The 20,388-nt window shown below is 45.3% G+C and overlaps 1 protein-coding gene across 2 annotated transcripts in view; it reads left to right on the top strand.

Moving 5' to 3' along the window:
* Nucleotides 1-20,388, top strand: part of BAZ1A (bromodomain adjacent to zinc finger domain 1A) — a 514,327-nt gene that overhangs the window by 184,987 nt on the left and 308,952 nt on the right. For both annotated transcript variants that reach the window (XM_029598945.1, XM_029598944.1), the window contains 2 exons: nt 13,022-13,246; nt 15,781-15,946. In XM_029598945.1, the coding sequence (XP_029454805.1) occupies nt 13,022-13,246; nt 15,781-15,946 (391 nt within the window). The remainder of the gene's footprint in view (nt 1-13,021; nt 13,247-15,780; nt 15,947-20,388) is intronic.

Below are 20,388 nucleotides of genomic sequence, written 5' to 3'. Positions count from 1 at the left end.
ACCTTGGAGCATGCAGAGATAGTCATGTTTAATGATTTCATGGAAATGACATCCCAGTCAGATGCACAGTACATATGGATTTTGAAATGCTATTTCCAATACCGGAATGAGCCTTTCTTGAAACAAAAAATTCAGATTTTTCCAGGCTTGTCAAAAATAACACAGAGAAGGAGACAGTTTCTGCTGTTGAGACCCCAAGTTCAGGAGTTAGGCTCATTATTCCTATTAAAATACCCATGTAAATGTCTTGTTGAACATCAGGGGGTATCTTTCCTATTTTTCCAATCTTCACAGTTGATAGCATTTTTATCTAAGAAAAAGAAAAATGTTCTTACTTCTTCTTTAATTTCCAGCCCAATAACTCCATAGGTTAAATCCTAAGGCCTTAGTATGATATGTTGTTTCCCGTCGATAGCAGAGCTGAATTAGCCATGCTATCATGGGAACTATCCATCAGGCCCGGGAGGCGGAGCTTCATCATAGCTTTGCTCTGAGGCTGCGCGTGGGTTCCTGCGCTGGAATCGACGACTCAGTCGATTCTTCCATGCGCAGAATCGCACGCGGAGCTTCAGACCTCCTCAGCATTACTCTTTTCTGAAGAGAGAGAAGTTCAAAAGTTAGAAAAACATTAAAGAGCACGGTAGGAAAGAATTTCCCCGGCCTTCAGGGTTCAAACCCTGCCTCTGCGGAAAGGTCATGTCCATTACTGATGGACATGACCGCTGTTATCGGTATCTGGACCCAGACCACCCGCTAGAAACTTGCCGACATTGTGGCCGGATGTCTACCAGGGCTCACCGCCAAAGGGCGGAAAAGATCCTTACCCTAAAATTGGCGTAGGGGGATCATGCGCCCCGCCGTCCAAAGCCCAATCTTCCCCGAGGCCTCCCACACCAGCGCCCCCTCCGAAGTGTCGAGCATCCTCCATGGAGCCCCCACCTCCAGGCCCAGAGGGGAACACCGGCAGAAGAACAAGTCTGAGGCGTCCCGGGGTTGAGACCCCACCCGCACAAAAGGACGGAGCTGGGATGCGTCGGGGCGGAGGCCAAAATCGGGGACGCACGCACACGGCATACCCCATGTGTTGAAGTCCCCGGCGCACGACACACCAACCCATCAGCAGATCGGTGCGGCGCAGACACCGCCGAGAGCGGCACCTTCGCACCCGATGCACAAGACAAAGACGTTGAAGTCGAAGCAAAGACCTAGTGCGTCGACCGCAATGCTGACTCACCGCCCGACTCACATTTCAATGGCCCATAAAGAGACTCCATCGAGGCACAAAGCCCTGGCGCTGATGCAGCTAAGCAAAACGACGCATACTGCATCTCCACTGGCGCAAGACGACGTGGTTGATGCATTTGCTGACGCCTAGGACAGACTCGAAGTCATCTATGTAAAATCCCTTACCACCTGCTAAGAAGCAAAAGGGGGGAGGGGGCAGCTGGTCAATACGTCTCCAACTAGATGTGCCCTACTCATAGCCCCTAGACATGCTCCATTGTCTCTTGAACCGGGTTCACTGGACTACTCGTCGAGATCCGAAGGGGAAGTGGTCCCACTAAGTACTTCGCCGTCCCCTTGGTCATCCACTTCATCCCTCCAAGTGTTCTCGGACTTTTCCTTTGCCTCCAAACACCGTTCCAGGGAAGACGTACTACAAGAACCGCTCTCTAAAAAAACGTAAGGCGTCAGAGGTACTACACACCCATAAACATCACACGACTGCACCAGATTCCGATATCCTGCTGGCGGCGGTGGACAACCCGTCCAACTGCACCACCTCGACCGACCATGCCTCCTCAGACACAGGAAGCTGCTTCCAATCTGTCACAAGCTTTATCAGGCTTGTTTGAGATCATGCAGTCTACAAACCAGCTCCCGGCCTCCTCCCCTAGTAGTGCGGCTGCGTCTCCACAACCGTCAGTGCACTTGTCACCAATACGTCTGAGATCACCTTCACTGCTGGTCCCATCTCCGGTGCCAATCCAGATGCCACAATCTCAGGACCCTCTGCTTCAGCCGGTTTCTCCTGATATTCAATCTACATCTCCAGACACCTCCACCGAATATCCTTCCGACCCGGCAGAGGAACCAGCAGAGCCTTATTCCCCGCCAGAAGATCTGACCTATCTGAAATTTTTGGAGAAGATAGGCAAGGTACTTAATCTCAATATTCAGAAGGTGCCGGATCTGAGGGCCGAAACCCTAGGATTATTGAAGATATTTGATCTTCCGGTGGAACCGACCTCACTACCTGCTTACGCAGTGCTTGACACAGAAGTGGAGAAATCCTGAGACCCCCTTCACGCTCCCAGCAGTCTCGAGAAAAACCCGACCTTAAATACAAGATGCAAAAATCTCCTTATTACGCTTCACCACAGTTACCTCATGCTTCTATCGTCGTTGAATCAGCGACGACAAAGGCAAAAAAGTCCAGACTACATTCTGCGACTCCTCCGGGTAGGGATCTTCGGTCTTTAGATGAGTTTGCGAAGCGTGCCTTCCAGGCGACCATGCTAGCAGCCCGCATTAACCACCATCAGTTCTATATTGTCCAATATCTCTATGAATGTGTACAACATATGAAGGACAATTCAGAGCTAACGGACCCAACTTCCCCGGTTCCTAATTCAATTCAAGACATCGAAGAAGCCATACGACATCTGCTACGCACGGTTTTAAATCTTTCCGTCTCCTCCTGATGACGTCAGCAGAAACGCCTCTCTTTGTTGGGCCGGGTTAAGTCCTCACCCTCCTCCGAGAGTATGATGAAATCAGCTGGTAACTGGAAAAACCGCTCCTCTCCGGGTCCTCCTCGTCTCTCCTTTCCCCCTAGAACTCCGCAATCTCAACAAATTTCTTCAAAAAGAAAAGTTCTGGATGGTATCCTTGGGAACCAACCTTCCTTTGCTACACCAAGGAGATTGGCTCTGTTCTCTGGATCTTCAAGGCGCCTACGCACACATACCCATTTCCACACAACATCGCAAGTACCTACGATTTATAGTGGGAAGACATCAATTCCAGTATCATGTCCTACCATTCGGATTAGCCTCTGCACCTCGAGTGTTCACGAAATGTCTTGCAGTGGCTGCGGCGCATCTAAGAAAAAACAGAATTCATGTTTTTCCCTACCTAGACGATTGGCTAATCAGGAGTCCATCCAGACAGGGAGCTCTATCTGCCTTAGAAAGCAAAATAAGACTATTAAACTTCCTGGGATTTTTAATCAACTATCAAAAATCCCACATCGACCCGTCTTAGCTCCTCACGTTCATCGGAGCAGACCTCGACACCACAGTGGCAAAAGCTTTTCTTCCAGACATCCGTGCGAACAATCTCGCACGCTTAGCAAACTCTATAACCCACTGCGAGTTCGCCTCTGCCCATCAACTTCTTGTACTACTAGGCCACATGGCTTCTACAGTACATGTGACCCCATGGCGAAATTAGCCATGAGAAGAACTCAGTGGACTTTGAAATCTCAATGGCTCCAAGCTTTTCAACCTCTGTCGTACATAGTACAGGTCACCCACCAGTTACGACTTTCGCTCCACTGGTGGACAAACCAAACTGCCTTACAAGCTGGTCTACCGTTCCAGCAACCGACGCCACAAGTCATCTTGACCAACGATGCCTCCAACTTGGGATGGTGGCTTATGTCAACAACCTTCAAACACAAGGTACGTGGACTACGCTCAAAATGAACTGTCAGATCAACTTCTTAGAACTTCGAGCGATTCGTTATGCCCTTTATGTCTTCAAAGATTGCCTCTCAAACAACTGTGCTGATACAAACAGACAACACAGTAGTAATGTGGTACATAAACAATCAGGGAGGCACAGGCTCTTACCTGTAATGTCAAGAAGCAGTACAGATTTGGGCTTGGGCTCTCGGGCACTCCATGCATCTCCGAGCAACTTATCTGGCAGGCATTCAAAACGTCCTAGCGGGCAATCTCAGTTGACGTTTCCATCCCCACGAATGGTCTCTGGATCCCTATGTAGCAAGCAAAATCTTTCAACGCTGGGGTCACCCAACCATCGACCTCTTTGCGTCCAAACTGAACCACAAATTGGAAAGGGTCTGCTCCCTCCACAGCTGTCGACAAATGTTCCCCAGGGACTCCTTTGCTCGCCCCTGGAACACAGGACTTCTATATGCGTATCCTCCGATTCTGCTCATATCCAAAACTCTCGTGAAGCTACAGCAGGACAGAGGGACCATGATCCTCTTAGCCCCGTACTGGCCTTGACAAGTATGGTTTCCCATACTCCTCGATCTCAGATCCAATTCGACTGGGCACAGCACCCACTCTCATAACTCAGAACTAAGGCATGTTGCGCCATCCCATCCTTGCCCTATCAGCTTGGATGTTGAAAGCTTAATCCTACAACCGCTCAATCTTTCCACTCAAGTCTCTCAAGTTCTCGTAGCTTCATGAAAGCCTTCCACACGTAAATCTTACCGCTCCAAGTGGACTAGATTTACCGAGTGGTGCACACTAAAAGGTATTGACCCTTTCTCCTGCCCCACTCCTTCTCTCTTAGATTATCTGTGCCACCTCTCAGATTCTGATCTCCAGACTTCTATGCGTGTACACCTGAGTGCCATTGCAGCATATTACAAGGGAATAGGAGATGCCCCGATAACAGTGCAACTCCTAATGAGCCGGTTTATGAGGGGCTTACTCCAACTTAAGACCACCAGTTATGGAATGGGATCTAAATGTAGTCCTTGCAAGGCTCATGCGGTCCCCGTTTGAGCCTTTGCATTCCTGTGATGTAAAATTTCTTACATGGAAAGTACTTTTCCTAGTAGCCATTACATCTGCTAGAAGGGTCAGTGAGTTACAAGCTCTTGTCACTTACTCACCCTATACAAGGTACCTACATGACTGAGTGGTCCTCCGCACTCACTCCAAATTATTGCCTAAGGTGGTAACAGATTTTCACCTTAACCAATCCATAGTTTTGCCCAATTTCTTCCCAAGGCCTCACTCTCACCAGGGCGAGAGAGTTTTACACTCCTTGGATTGTAAATGTAATGTGCACTTGCATTTTACCTAGACCGCACTGCAGTCCATAGGAAATCCACCCAACTCTTCGTTTCTTTTGACAAAAACAAACCAGGAGTTGCAGTGGGCAAACAAACTCTCTCCAACTGGCTAGCAGACTATATCGAATTCTGCTATGAGAAAGCAGGCCTTCTTCTCCAGGGGCGAGTAAAGGCACACTTAGTAAGGGCTATGTCAACATCAGTAGCACACTACCATTTAGTGCCTATTGCTGATATCTGTAAAGCTGCAACTTGGAGTTCTCTTCACACCTTTGCAGCACATTACTGTTTAGACATGGAAGGACGACAAGATTCAGCCTATGGTCAATCTCTTTCAAAGAACTTGTTCCCAGTTTAATCTCAAACTCCTTCCACATCCAACCTGCTGTGATTTCAGGCTGCCTCATTATTTCCTACATCACACCAGTTGTTGTGCCTGTTGCACAAGTTGTGCGCTGTTGGTCCAAAACAAATATGACTCAGCCTGTAGCTTGCTAATCACCCATATGTGAGGACTAGCATCCTGCTTGTCCTGGGATAAAGCAAAATTTCTTACCTGTAATAGGTGTTATCCCAGGACAAGCAGGATGCTAGTCCTCACATATGGGTGACGTCACTGAACGGAGCCCAGGCGGGAAAACTTTCTGTCAAAGTTTCTAGAAACTTTTGACTGGCCCAGTGAGGCCACTGAGCATGCCCAGCATGCTATGATATTCTCTGCCACAGGTGTCTCTCTTCAGTCTTCGTTTTTTCCGCGCTGCAGTTAGCATCGCGGGTCCGGAGCCGTTGAGTGTTTTCTCAACTTTTTCTCTCGACTTAATAGTCTTAAAATTGATATTCTCTCTCACAAAAAATCTCTCGGGGTCTTTCCTTACCGGCCGGTAAGTAACCCAGTCTCAAATTTTCTGTTTCGGGGAGTAAAGAAATTTCTCCTCAGTCGAATCGACGGCCGTCGATCGTTACAAAAATGTCAACAGGTTTCAAAAAATGCCCTGTTTGTGCCAGAAAAATGTCACTTACAGACCCACACACCGAATGTGTGCTGTGTCTGGGTGAAAAACATGATGTACAAAATTGTCCACAATGTGCGGAGATGACGCCAAAAACCCGGAAAACCAGGCTCGAAAAAATGGAACATTTATTCAGCCTGCAACTCATACCTTCTCCATCGCAGTCATCGAAGTCGTCTCCGGCTGGAGCGACTAAGCTCATAGTACTCAAAAAACCTCGCCCGGGACCGTCGGGGGATCATTTGTCCCCTTCATCGTCCTCGACGTCGACAAAATCGACAGAAAAATCGAAGTCGAAACATCGACACCGGCATCGAAGCCCCTCGTTGTCTGACTCTGCTTCCCAGGAAGCCTCGACAGCGAAGCGGGCTAAACATCAGGACACATCGGAGTTTTCAACGCCTCGGCCTACCTCGACTCCATTGCCGGCGACAGATCCAACACAAGGTACGTCTCAGGAACTTGTGCTTCAGCCTACGCCACCGCCCTCAACCGCTCTGCTCCCAACGGTTGTGCGGCCGGAATTGTCAGATTTAATCCGACAAGCGATTTCACAGGCTCTGAAGGATCAATTTTCAGTACCGACTTCTCTGTCGATGCTGATGCTTACCACATCGATGCCGGCAAACTTGCCGATGCTGGTGGTAACACCGATGCCGGGGTCATTCTTGACTCTGGTACAGAGGGAATCGACGTCGACACCAAAGATTATTACGTCATTGACGTCGATATATGAAATCCCATCTCTTTCATCGATACCGATGACATCGATGGTACCGCCGTCGACAGTATCGACACCGGGAAGACCACCCTCGACAACGACATCGAGGCCACCTATCATTTCAACAGTACCAGATGATAGTGACCCTCAGGAGTTAGCACTTTTTCAACGTCTTCTACAAAAATACCAAAAAGTCATCGACACAACTCCTCAGAAAACCACAGAAAACATCCCTCCAATGATTTCCATCGATGAACCTTTACCTGGACCATCAGGTGTTTCCACAAATTTAAGAAAAACCCCAAGAACTCCCTATCAAGAACCAGATGAAGAAGATTCTTGGGATGATCAAAGGTCAAACACCTCTTCTGAGGAGTTCATGTCCGAACCCTCCCCTCCTGAATCAAGGAAAAGATCCCCACCAGAGGACTTATCCTTTTCCAGTTTCGTCCAAGATATGGCAGACACAATACCTTTCAAGCTTTCATCAGAAGAAGATTCAAGGCAACATACCCTAGAGGTACTGCAGTTTGTGGACCCACCAAAACAGGTTCTGGCAATCCCTATCCACGAAGTGCTGTTGGACCTACAACAACGAGTATGGGAGCACCCATGCACGGTTCCAGCAGTTAACAAACGTGTGGACACTACCTACCTAGTGCAGCAAGCACCAGGTTTTCAAAAGACACAGTTACCACATCAATCTGTGGTAGTAGAATCTGCCCAGAAAAAATCCAAAAGGGTACGTCCACACTCCTCAGCTCCTCCAGGGAAGGATCATCGCTTTCTAGACTCCCTTGGCAGAAAAGGTGCACTTCTATCTTCCAGAATCTCCGCCTATCAACTGTATATGACACAGTATCAAAGGGATCTCTGGAAGCAAATGGAACACTTTACAAATTCTCTCCCAGAACAATTCCAAGAATCTGCACAAACCATCATTGCTAAGGGCCTGGAGGCTGGGAAACATGAGGTAAAGGCTGCTTATGACAATTTTGACACAGCCTCAAGAACAGCAGCAGCTGGCATTACAGCACGAAGATGGGCCTGGTTGAAAGCATCAGATCTCAGGCCTGAAGTGCAAGAGAAGCTTGTAGATCTGCCATGTCTTGGAGATAATTTGTTTGGGGAAAAAGTACAGGATGCTGTCCAACAACTTAAGGATCACACGGAGACCTTAAGACAGCTATCCCAATTACCACAAGAACCAACAACTCAGTCCCCTAGGCGTCTTCCTCGTTGAGAACCTAGACGACCATTCTACAGACCAAGAAGGTACTACAATCAGCCTACAAGGGCTAGACCTTCTAGGCCTACTCGGCGCTCTCAGTCCAGGCAACCAAGAACAGCTCGTACCCAGCTTCCTCCACAGACTGGTCCAGCTACGGGTTTTTGAACAACGGTCCAGAGAACAGGCCCTCCCTCCTAAACCCCAAACAACACATACCAGTGGGAGGAAGAATTTCATATTTCCACTCAAATTGGGAAAAGATAACAACAGACCAATGGGTACTTTCCATTGTAGCTCACGGCTACAAACTAAATTTTCTCTCAATTCCTCCAGAATTCCCACCAACTTCCTACCCACAACAAAATTCTCAAATAATTCAATTACAAATCGAATTATCCACCCTCCTGAAAGCCAGGGCTATTCAACTAGTGCCCAGGTCACAGCAGGGCAGGGGATTCTACTCCAGATATTTCCTCATTCCAAAGAAAACTGGAGGCCTACGTCCCATCCTCGACCTCAGAAATCTCAACAAATTTCTAAAGAAAGAAAAGTTCAGGATGGTTTCCCTAGGCACAATGCTCCCACTTCTTCAAGCAGGAGATTGGCTCTGTTCTCTGGATCTTCAAGATACTTACGCCCATATACCAATATACCCTCCTCATCACAAGTATCTGCGCTTAATGGTGGGCCTTCAACATTTCCAATACAGAGTGCTGCCATTCGGACTAGCTTCTGCTCCCAGAGTGTTCACCAAATGTCTGGCAGTAATAACAGCACACCTATACAAAGAAGGTGTACATGTTTTCCCATATCTGGACGATTGGCTCATTAGAAGCCAATCTCAACAAGGGGCAATACAGTCTCTCAACCGAACAATTGCTCTACTACACTCCATGGGATTTCTCATCAATTATCCAAATCACATCTAACTCCAAACCATCTCCTACAATTCATAGGAGCAGATTTGAACACCAGCCTCTCAAAGGCTTTTCTACCAGAAGATCGAGCAAACACACTTTCCCTACTGGCAAACTCGATTCACTCCAAGAAACAAGCAACAGCTCATCAGTTTCTAACATTACTAGGCCACATGGCATCCACAGTTCATGTCACTCCTATGGCAAGACTAGCCATGAGGGTAACTCAATGGACTTTAAGATCACAATGGATCCAAGCCATTCAATCACTGTATTCTCCAATTCAAGTAACCCACCAACTACGTTCTTCTCTACTATGGTGGGTGAACAAGGACAATTTGTGCAAGGGCCTACCCTTTCAACAACCAGTCCCACAAATAACTGTGACTACAGATGCATCCACCTTGGGTTGGGGAGCTCATATAGGGAATCTCTAAACACAAGGAACATGGACAAAGCTCGAAGCAACATTTCAAATCAATTTCCTGGAACTTCGAGCTATACGTTATGCTCTGCATGCCTTCAAGGACTGCCTTACAAACAAGACTGTGCTGATCCAAACAGACAACACAGTAGCCATGTGGTACATCAACAAACAAGGAGGGACAGGCTCATACCTCCTTTGTCAAGAGGCAGCTCAAATATGGGGATGGGCCTTGAACAACTCCATGTTTCTCAAAGCCACTTATCTCGCAGGCATTCACAATGTAGTGGCGGACAGACTAAGTCGTCAATTCCAACCACACGAATGGTCCCTGGATCCCACAATAGTGACCAGGATATTTCAACATTGGGGACAACCAACAGTAGACCTCTTTGCATCACATCTGAATCACAAAGTAGACAACTACTGTTTCCTATACAACCTGAACAACAGGCCAGCCAAGGACGCATTTGCTCGCCCTTGGACCTCAGGCCTACTCTACGCATATCCTCCAATACCTCTCATAACCAAAACTCTAGTGAAGCTACAACAGGACAAGGGGACCATGATACTCATTGCCCCATATTGGCCTCGACAAGTATGGTTTCCCACACTTCTAGATCTCTCAGTCAGGGATCCCATTCGACTGGGAGTAGCTCCCACTCTCATAACTCAGGATCAGGGTCGGTTGCGCCATCCCAACCTCCAATCCCTATCCCTGACAGCTTGGATGTTGAAAGCTTGATCTTACAACCACTCAGTCTTTCATCCAACATATCCCAAGTTCTTATAGCTTCACGTAAACCTTCCACAAGGAAGAACTATGCTTCCAAATGGAAGAGATACACTTTGTTGTGCAAGCAAAACGACATCAATCCTTTCACTTGCCCTACAAAGTCTTTACTAGACTACTTATACCATCTTTCAGAATTTGGTCTACAGACTTCATCTGTAAGAGTACATTTAAGTGCAATTTCAACTTACCATAATCACATAGCAGATGCAGCTATCTCTACACAACCTCTTGTCAGCAGGTTTATGAGAGGTTTAATTCACCTAAAACCACCAATTAGACACCCAGTCACACAATGGGATCTAAATTTGGTTCTAACCAGACTCATGCGTTCTCCTTTTGAACCCATAGATTCCAGTGATCTAAAATTCCTTACATGGAAGACCATCGTCCTCATAGCCATTACATCAGCTAGAAGGAGAGAGAGCCTTACACATCTTGGATTGTAAGCGTACTCTGTCTTTCTACTTAAACCGCACTGCAATCCACAGGAAATCAAATCAGCTCTTTGTTTCCTATGACCCAAACAAACCGGGCAAGGCAGTGGGTAAACATACTCTATCCAATTGGCTAGCAGATTGTATACAATTCTGTTATGAACAAGCAGGCCTTCCTCTCCAAGGGCGAGTAAAAGCACACTCAGTAAGAGCAATGTCAACTTCAGTAGCACATTACCGTTCAGTGCCAATACTTGACATATGTAAAGCAGCAACATGGAGTTTGCTTCACACTTTTGCAGCTCATTACTGTTTGGACAAGCAAGGAAGACAAGATTCAGCTTACGGACAATCTGTCTTAAAGAACTTGTTTCCAGCTTAAACCCAACTCCTTCTACATCCAATGTTATGTGATCCTCGGCTGACTCATTTCAACAACAATATTTCACTACCAAATGACTCAGCCTCTAGCTTGCTAATCACCCATATGTGAGGACTAGCATCCTGCTTGTCCTGGGATAAAGCAAAATTGCTTACCTTGTAATAGGTGTTATCCCAGGACAGCAGGATGTAGTCCTCACAGAACCTACCCGCCACTCCATGGAGTTGGGCCTTCTACCTTGATTATTCTTTTTGCTAACGCTTTTGCTACATACGAGACTGAAGAGAGACACCTGTGGCAGAGAATATCATAGCATGCTGGGCATGCTCAGTGGCCTCACTGGGCCAGTCAAAAGTTTCTAGAAACTTTGACAAAGTTTTCCCGCCTGGGCTCCGTTCAGTGACGTCACCCATATGTGAGGACTACATCCTGCTGTCCTGGGATAACACCTATTACAAGGTAAGCAATTTTGTTTTATCCCAGGACAGCAGGATATAGTTCTCACGAAACCTACCCGCCACCCCGTGGAGTTGGATCAGATACATTTTATTATTTTATTTTTTTTGCTCGCACTTATTGCTACAAACGAGACTGAAGGGAGACCCCTGTGGCTGCAGGGATCATGGCATGCTGGGCATGCTCAATGGCCTCAGTGTGCCAGTCAAAAGTTTCTAGAAACTGACAGAAGTTTTTCCGTACCAGGGCTCCATCATTGATGTCACCCATATGTGAGGACTATATCCTGCTGACCTAGGATAACACCTATTACAGGTAAGCAATTTTTCTATGCAAGGGGCCCCCAAAAAATGGACTAAATAGTGACAGAAATGTAGCTTAACAGTGTCGAAGCTAGAATGCTGATTAGCTGAGAGAGAATCAATGGGCAGGGCTTGACCTGGAAGTGGGCACGGCCACCTGTCAGAACAAACTACCCTATAACTACTTATGTATCATGAAATAAATCAGCATTGTAAGCATTTCAGATAACTCAAAGGGGTAAAGCAACTGTTTGTAAATTTTACAGATGTTTTTGAAATTTTCCATAAAGATACACTTGCTTTTTTTTAAAATTATATTTAGAAAATTACAATCTAACTTTCTACATATAGTTCATTTATAGCAAATAGTAACAAAATGTAAATTTCCAAAAGCAGATTCTGTCATTAGATGATGAGAAAAACCATTGTCCTGTCCATCAGCCATGTATTGCTATAATATGCCTCCATGAGGGTTTAACTAGAGATTTATCAGGACCTTAGAATAACCTATAATTTTGCATCCATAATAATTGTTAGTAAAATTCCCCTCTTCACCAGGGCAGTCTGTCAGAGTCTTTATTTCTTTTTTGCCTATCAATCACTCCCAATTCATTTTAGTATGTAGGAAGTCTTTAGAACCAAAGTGATAGAGGAACCTCTATCATAGAGGAGAGTTCTTCCAAACTTAAAGGTATCTAACACAAGGCCTTTCTCCTGTAGACTAGAATAATGTGATGGAATGGTAGTGATGAAGAGGGAAATTTGACTGGTAATTCTCTAGGCTATGATATTAATGAGGTGCACATCCCAATCTTTACTGACTGTTCAATGAGTATAATAGAAATGTTCTTAACTGCCAGTTTTCTTTCTATTAACTCTAAATGGCAGCCAGTTCCATCCCTCCCTGTATTTCTCATTTATAGCTTTTTCAGGTGAGATACATATAGAAAGAGTTGAGCAACATGAAAAGGAAAACTTACCAGTTAAATGTAATGTGAGATTTTTGTGGAGAGAATGTACGTAATCTGCCTTTCTGTTTAGTGTCTGTGTGTATTGTATACATTTAGCTGAAGAAGTGCCCAAACTGAAAGGAAGGAGCTATGCTGCTAGGAAAGAGGAAGAAGTGGAGGAGCCAAATCATCCATTGCAGACTATAGCAGTGGCCCATGGCCCTAGTCTTCTACATTCCCTGCACATTATTACTGACCTCTGTTAGAAGCAGGGGAATTCATAGATTACATTTATTTTCTAATTTATAATTACTCTTGCTTGTTTAATCTCTTCAGGCTGCAGTTTGAAAAGCTTAGATCTCGATAGCTGCACTCTCACTGAAATTCTCAGACTTCACATTTTGGCATCGGGTGCTGATGTGACCTCTGCCAATGCAAAGTATCGATATCAGAAACGTGGAGGCTTTGATACCACAGATGATGCGTGCATGGAGCTGAGACTCAGTAATCCGGCCCTACTGAAGAAACTTTCCAACACTTTGGTGTATGATTTGTCACCAGGTAAAAATAAAATTTTTCCAAAGTTGGTCACCACTCTGGAACTCTGGTTTAGATCTTTGCATGGTTTTCTTTACTGCAGTGTGCAAAAGGCCATAACTTCTCACTGAGTCTGGGTGTGATGCTTAGCTTTCTGGGAGAAGGTTGATGTTTGAATCAAGGAATGACCACTTTTTTTTTTATATAGTAGTATTAGTGCATTGGCATGTGGAAAACCTGAGTTCATTTTTTGAGCCTGGCATCTGCTCCTCAGACTGGCAAGAGTTGAGGATGCTGTAGCTGGGTTCCCCAAACTTGATCCTAAGTAACCACAACCCAATTGAGTTTTCAGGTTTTCCACAAGGAATATGCATGAGCTGTATTTGCATACAATGGTGGCAGTGCATATAAATAGATCTCATGCATATTCATTATGGAAATCCTGGAAACCTCACTGGACTGGGGCCCTTGAGGGCCAAGTTTAGGGACCCCTACTACTGTAGACACAGTATTTTGTAGCCTGTGGGTGGGAAAGAAATCTTGGCCATCACTCAATAGCAAGTACCTACTGACCAGATGCAGGTTGCACCTGTGCTGGGTTCTGGAAAGAATGCTGGGCTGTGACCCCAGGCTAAGGACTATCAATGTAATAGCTGTGCTAGATGGAGAGGAAGGGGATTATAAAATAGTTAAAACCCTGGGTAGTTGTAAATAAGGACTCGTACTTTCATACTTTAGAAGAGCCTGATTCTAATTGAACTAAAAACCCAAAGGAGCAGGAGGAACATGATAGACTACCAAAAAAGGTAGCACAAATGATTTATTCTGTGGTAGGTTTTGTAATCAGACAGCTATCCTTCAGAAATGGAGCAGTTTATGATTAAAAAAAAAATAAATTAAAATGTCCCCATCCCCCCCCCACCATAAATCCTTTGCATTTGAGGAATCTCAAAGATGGGAAAATACAATTAAAATGGTATTTATTTATTAATATGAGAGAGAATGTAGGAGTTTATTGCTGAAAATTGATGTCTTGTAAGGCCTCCCAGCTCCCTTTTTTTTTTTTTTTTGTTAGTCTTGGGGCCCTCAGACCTGTTACTTCTCAGGCTCTACTGCCAGGACTGGACAGAATGCTGCTTAGCAATCTCAGTGTAACACATGGCCAGCATGGAGGAGCAGGCCAAGCTGTTCCTTTTAACTCCCAACTTACAGGCTGATACAGTAAAAGTTGCGGGCACAGGCCACACTCCTGTGTGCGCGATTCAGTAAAAAAATATTCAAATTAGGGCCCGCGGTAAAAAGAGGCGCTAGGGACACTAGCGCATCCTTAGTGCCTCTTTTTTGACAGGAGCGGCGGCTGTCAGTGAGTTTGACAGCCGATGCTCAATTTTGACGGCATCTGTTCTCAAACCCGCTGACAGCCACGGGTTCGGAAACCGGACGCTGGCAAAATTGAGCGTCTGGTTTTCAAGCCGCGGGCCGATTTAAAATTTTTTTTTATTTAAAATTATTTTTAACTTTTGGGACCTCCGACTTAATATCGCCATGATATTAAGTCGGAGGGTGTACAGAAAAGCAGTTTTTACTGCTTTTCTGTACACTTTCCCGATGCCTACCTTTTGGGTAGGTGCTTATTTCTGAAAGTAAAATGTGCGGCTTGGCTGTACATTTTACTTACTGAATCACGCGGGAATAACTAATAGCGCCATCAACATGCATTTGCATGTTGCGGGCGCTATTAGTTTTGGGGGGGGGGGGGGGGTGGTGGACGTGCGCTTTCGATGCGCTATTACCCCTTACTGAATAAGGGGTAAAGCTAGCGCGTCAAAAACGCGCGTCCAAACGTGGGTTAACAGTACGCTCCGCTGGAGCGCACTATACTGTATCGGCCTGTTAGAGAGGGATTCATAAGTGGGTCAATAGCAGATTACATTCACTTACCAAATGTGGAAGAAGTTAAAGGCTTTAGGACTTTTTTTATAGCATTGTTTCTCTGTATGTCTAACAGAACATGATAGCTAGAGCTGTTTTCTAATTAGTATTTCCAGCTATAGCAGTGTTAAGATGAACTAATGGCATAGAATATTCATAGAAGATGGAAACAAATGACTAAAGACAGGAACATCATTTGGTAAGGACAAGAACACCTAAGTAAAGTTGATTGATTAGAAAAAGCAATACCAGGTAACCATTGCCTGAAAAAGTAGGACAAGGAGTTAGTTTTCTGAGTTTCATACTTGCCCTGTCTGAGTGAAAATACTGATATAAAATGAAAAAGTCTGTTATAGATCTGCAATTTTAATATTTGACCTCATTAAAGACAGAAGTGTGAGTCCCACAACTTGCTTGCACTTCTGGATCCTACAGGGTTCGTGTTTAACACAAATATAATACTGCAGCTTTGGAGGAAGTACAAATGATGTATGGTTTTGTCTGCTTTCTTCTGTTTCATAGTCTCACTATAGCTTAGGAAAATACCCTTACACAGAAAGTCCAATCTGCCAGAAACTGGCAAAAGCTTCTGCCGCCATTTCTAACTATACTATGAACTTTGCTAGGAGAAAAGCTAAAGATTCTTCACGCTCTTTGTGGAAAGCTACTGACACTAGTCTCCACACGGGATTTCATTGAGGACTATGTTGAAATATTACGACAGGCAAAACAGGAATTCAGAGAACTAAAAGCAGAGCAGCACCGCCGAGAGAGAGAGGAAGCAGCTGCCAGGTGAGGACAACACTTGATACTGAATATGTCACTTTATAATAAAGAAAAACTTTAAAACAGATGCATTTAGAAGTAGCTAGTACTGGTTCTTCATTAAATGAGTTTTCTTCCCCACTATAGTACAGGAAGGAAAAAAAATTGCAGCAATGTCTTTTTTTTTTTTGTTTTTTTGTTTATATCACAAGTATAGGTCTTCATCCCATTAATTTTGGTTTCCAATGGATGGAACACAAGGCATATTGTTAGAAATTAGTGTATCAAGCCCTGGAGATATAGCAGGTGCTTTTGAATCATTTCTTCAGCCAACCAACAGGGCTGAATTAGCCATGATTAGGGTGACTACATCCAATGGCACTAAATGAACCCATATCTCATAACTGAGTGAAACCGTGATTGAGCACATGTGGAAAATCTTGTATACATGTGCTGCCTTGTGAATCCCTTGGTATTTGTTTGAGCTACCTTATATATGTATTACTCTCTATCTCTTTCTCTGTTCTTGAGATTGTTTTTCTCATGTTTATTGCCTTGTTTCAGTTATTATCGCTGCCCTCTGCCTTGGCAGCCCCTCAACAGCATTTTTAAGTGCTAGCCAAAAAAAAAAAGTAAAAACTCCTTTTGCAACTTGAGTTGTTGAAGGAAAGTGTCAGTCCAAGAAGCTTTCCATTAGCGGGTCTGCATTTGAGGGTGCAGGATGTTCCATGAAGCATGCTACAAGTGCTTGGGTCCAGATTAAAATATAGCGAACTGCTACAACTGTGGCTGTATGTCTCCCAAACTGCAACAGTTAATCCTGGGGGAATTATGCGCAAAAATTAAACATTCTGCACACAAAATTTAAAATTTCCTAGCATGTAGACAGATGGACTCAGGACCAGTGGATCATGCACCTCTGCCAGCAAATGGAGACTGAGCAAACTGACGTCATAGTAGATATACTCCATCAGTGATAGCCTGCCAGTATTCTCCATCTCCAGCAGTTGGTGGGCGTCCATCTCCGTACTGGGATTGCTTCAGATTTTAGAAGGAGAATGTTATAAAGTAAAGAAAAAGCCCCGCTCTCCTGCGGTGATTATAAATGGTCTCTCCCCCAGTTGAGAATTCCTGAGGTGATTTCTGTGGTCCCTCAGATATGTGCCTTGGTCCAGTAACTGGTTTTTCAGTCTGCATAGACCTAACTGATTGAACAACTTTAATGGCAGCGGGTGCAGGAAACCGAGCGCGGTAGTGACAACAGATGCCCTCTCCCCCCCTGCAGCCAGAGACAGTCTGTACTCACCCAGGAAGAGCTGAGCTCAGGTAAATTTTTATTTTTATTTTTTTTAAAGGAAAGTCAGAGACAGTAGAGAGGTTGTGTAGGACTTCCTCCGTTCTCCGTGCTCGGCGCACCATTTAGCCGTTCATTCCCACTTCCGTTGGGGTTAAGGGAACTGGGCAGCCTGGCGGCTTGAGCAGCCCGGGTGGGTTAGGCTCCACTGTTAGACTTTTCCTGTGTACCGCGTGGTAGGCCACATCAGCGTTTTTGCGTGCTTTTCTGCATGTTTGGCTGCCCTCTACAGGACCTTCGGTGTGAGCAGTGCGTCCGGCTGTGTATCTGAATTGTGCGCCTAGTTTCTTTTGGGTGCGCTACCTGAGCGCACATTCTAAAATGTATTGGTTGTGTGCCCAGGTCTAGCGCAGTGTCACTGTGCTTAGTTTTGCAGTGCATAGACCTAACTTTTGTGTGCTTAAATTTTTTCAACACGTATTGGCTGGATGCACTTCTTCAGTTGCTTGTTAAGTATACTGATGAGCTAATGGTGCCGGTGACTAAGAAACCTAAGCGCATTAGTCTTTAAGAAATTAAAATACAATACAGAAAAATTACTCAAAGATGCAGAATTTAAAATATTTTGAGTAGAATTCCCCTAGAAATACACTGTAAAAGTGTCCCTTTCACTTCTCTCTCTACTTTCCTGGCCAGACCTCTTTCACTCTGCCCTTTTAGGCCCAACTCCACTCCTCTCCCCTCTCTGCTCTCCACTGTCCCCTCCCCCTCCATACTCAAATCCTTCTATTTCCACTCCCACAGTTTTACCCCTTTCTCATTCAGGCCTTCATACAGGCTTCCTTCTTTCCCTCTCATAAACACACACACACAGGCTCCCTCTGTCTGTCACACACACACCTTCACACAGGCTCTCTCACTCTCTCTTGCTCTCTCTCATACACACACAGGATCCCAATGTGTACCTCACCCTTACACACACTGTCTCCCTCACACAGGCTCATGAGCTTTCTTGCCTCTCATGCTGGGCCTTCTCTGCTGCTGGACCTGCTGATTTTTGGCCAGCTGATCCTGGGATCTGATCTTTGTCGCGAGCGGGATGGACTCTGCTCGCGGCCAGCTGCTGCCTTGGGCCTGATCTTTGCCACAGCAGGATGGGCTCTGCTGCTGGCCAACTGATTCTTGGGCCTTATCTTCGCCGCGAGTGGGACGGACTCCATTTGCTCGCTGCCCTCAGGGTGTTTCTCTGAAATTCTGCTCGGGAGGAGAATTCTGCGTAAATTCTGCGCTCTGCAATAGCGAGAATTCAAGAATTCCCCCAGGACTAAACAGTCTAGAGCTTGGAAAATATGAGATTTAAGAAGAGTGTTTTAAGTGTAAGCATCAGAGCCATTCCTCCTCTCGGAATGGGCTGATGTCAGGCTTCTGGTGCGTGGAGTAAGGCTGGGTTTCCTCACCTCTTCCCCTCTGCCCCCCCCAAATCCCCACCATTCCCTGCTCAATTGGGAGAGCTAACCTGTGTGGCGCTGGTTACCGAATCCATCTCTGAACAGGGGTCAAGCAAGGCAAAAAGGCATTTGATGTCAGAAGATGTGTAAAGCAAGGGCCTTTGTAGTGTCCATCTCTGGAGGAACCATGTTGGAGACAGAGAAACAGAGGTTTCTGCCTAGGCAAGGCCCCTCTGCTGTGGGTCTACTTTTGACATTGAAGAAGGGGCAGAGCCAGGTCAGTGTAAGTGCCATCTTTCATAATGTGTAAAGTGCCCATGGTGCTGACATGCCTTTTTCACCTAGACCCCAGCCCCTGCGATGGTACTGTCTATAGGGTAGGCGTGAAGCACCCATTCCAAAGTGTCGTCAGTGCATTTTGTGCAGAGACCTACATTTTAGTTATATTTCAAAGTGCTTTACAGTAAAAACATTCATAAAAAACATATAACATCTAAAACAAGATAAACTCTTAACAGACTACTTAACATAAAAACAATAAAAGCCTGACAACCAGGAAGCCTGTCTAGATCCTTCTATTTCAAATTGGTAGGTTCTGTATCAGGTATTTCGTTTAAAAAATAAAGAACCTATGCAAGGTCTCTTTCTCACAAGTTGAAGGAAGACTGGAATGAATACATTTTTAAAAGCTTTTTAAGTTTTTACATATACTGAATTTCTGAGTTGCTCAGGCAAAGAATTCCAAAGTGCCAGTAAAAGAAATGCCTTTTCACCTGTCTCTTCAAAATGAGTCAATTTAAGACAGTGTGACTAAAAGCTGTGCATGCGCTGAATGGAGTGGTAGGATGGACAATAATTTGGTACGGAAGATCTTGAGAGAGGCCCTGGTATGGAAGAAGGTCTAAAATCTAGTTCCATCAGTACAGAGCATCTCTGAGCCAATGCTGATGTTAGTCGTTGGAACCTAGCATTTTGACAGTGTCTCAGTAGAGTGAGGAGAGAACCCAAATGAGTCTCCGAAGAAGGATGTCTCTCCTCCAAACTGGCCTAAAGGGCACATCTGCCCAGGGACCAATTGATTGAGATGGTGAAAAGTTTCTTTGCCTTTTTAACACCAGAGGACAGGAGGAAGAGTTTGGAGTCTCTCCTATCCAAAATGAAAGAAGTATTCCCACATAGTGGATTCCCATAAGAACATGCCATACTGGGTCAGACCAAGGGTCCAAGAACATGCCATACTGGGTCAGACCAAGAGTCCAAGGACATGTCAGAAGTGGGTTTCAAACCCACAACTCCAGCAGGAGACCAGAATACAAAGCACAGAGATGAAGGAACACTTAAGGTCGGCACCTTAGACCACTCAACCATCTCAACACCAGTGCATGCCTAACCACAGGAGTTGCCAGCCATAGGCCTAAGCCCACAGCAAGTGAGGCAGGATTAGTTTATTTGAGGACAGTCACATATGTCAGAGGGTAAAGAAAGAGGCTTCGGCCCCAAAGGGATTCCCTTTGAGACAGTGGAGGTCTTCACCCCCATTGCCATCTTCATCATTGGAGCTAAGCATTTTCCCTTGGTCGGGAGTAGAGGAAAATTTTATGGGAATTCCATCAGATTCCTTACTGGACTTGCCTCGACATACTTAAATCACTGGCCCAATATTATTGAACACTTTGCCAGCTCAGGTTTGAAATATCAGGGAAATCAAGGCATTCAAAAAGGCACTT

This window comes from Rhinatrema bivittatum, chromosome 4 (assembly GCF_901001135.1).
Source record: "Rhinatrema bivittatum chromosome 4, aRhiBiv1.1, whole genome shotgun sequence".
Classification (NCBI taxonomy): Eukaryota; Metazoa; Chordata; class Amphibia; order Gymnophiona; family Rhinatrematidae; genus Rhinatrema; species Rhinatrema bivittatum.
The sequence above is the reverse complement of the archived record's forward strand: the minus strand, read 5'-3'. Positions and strand labels throughout refer to the sequence as shown.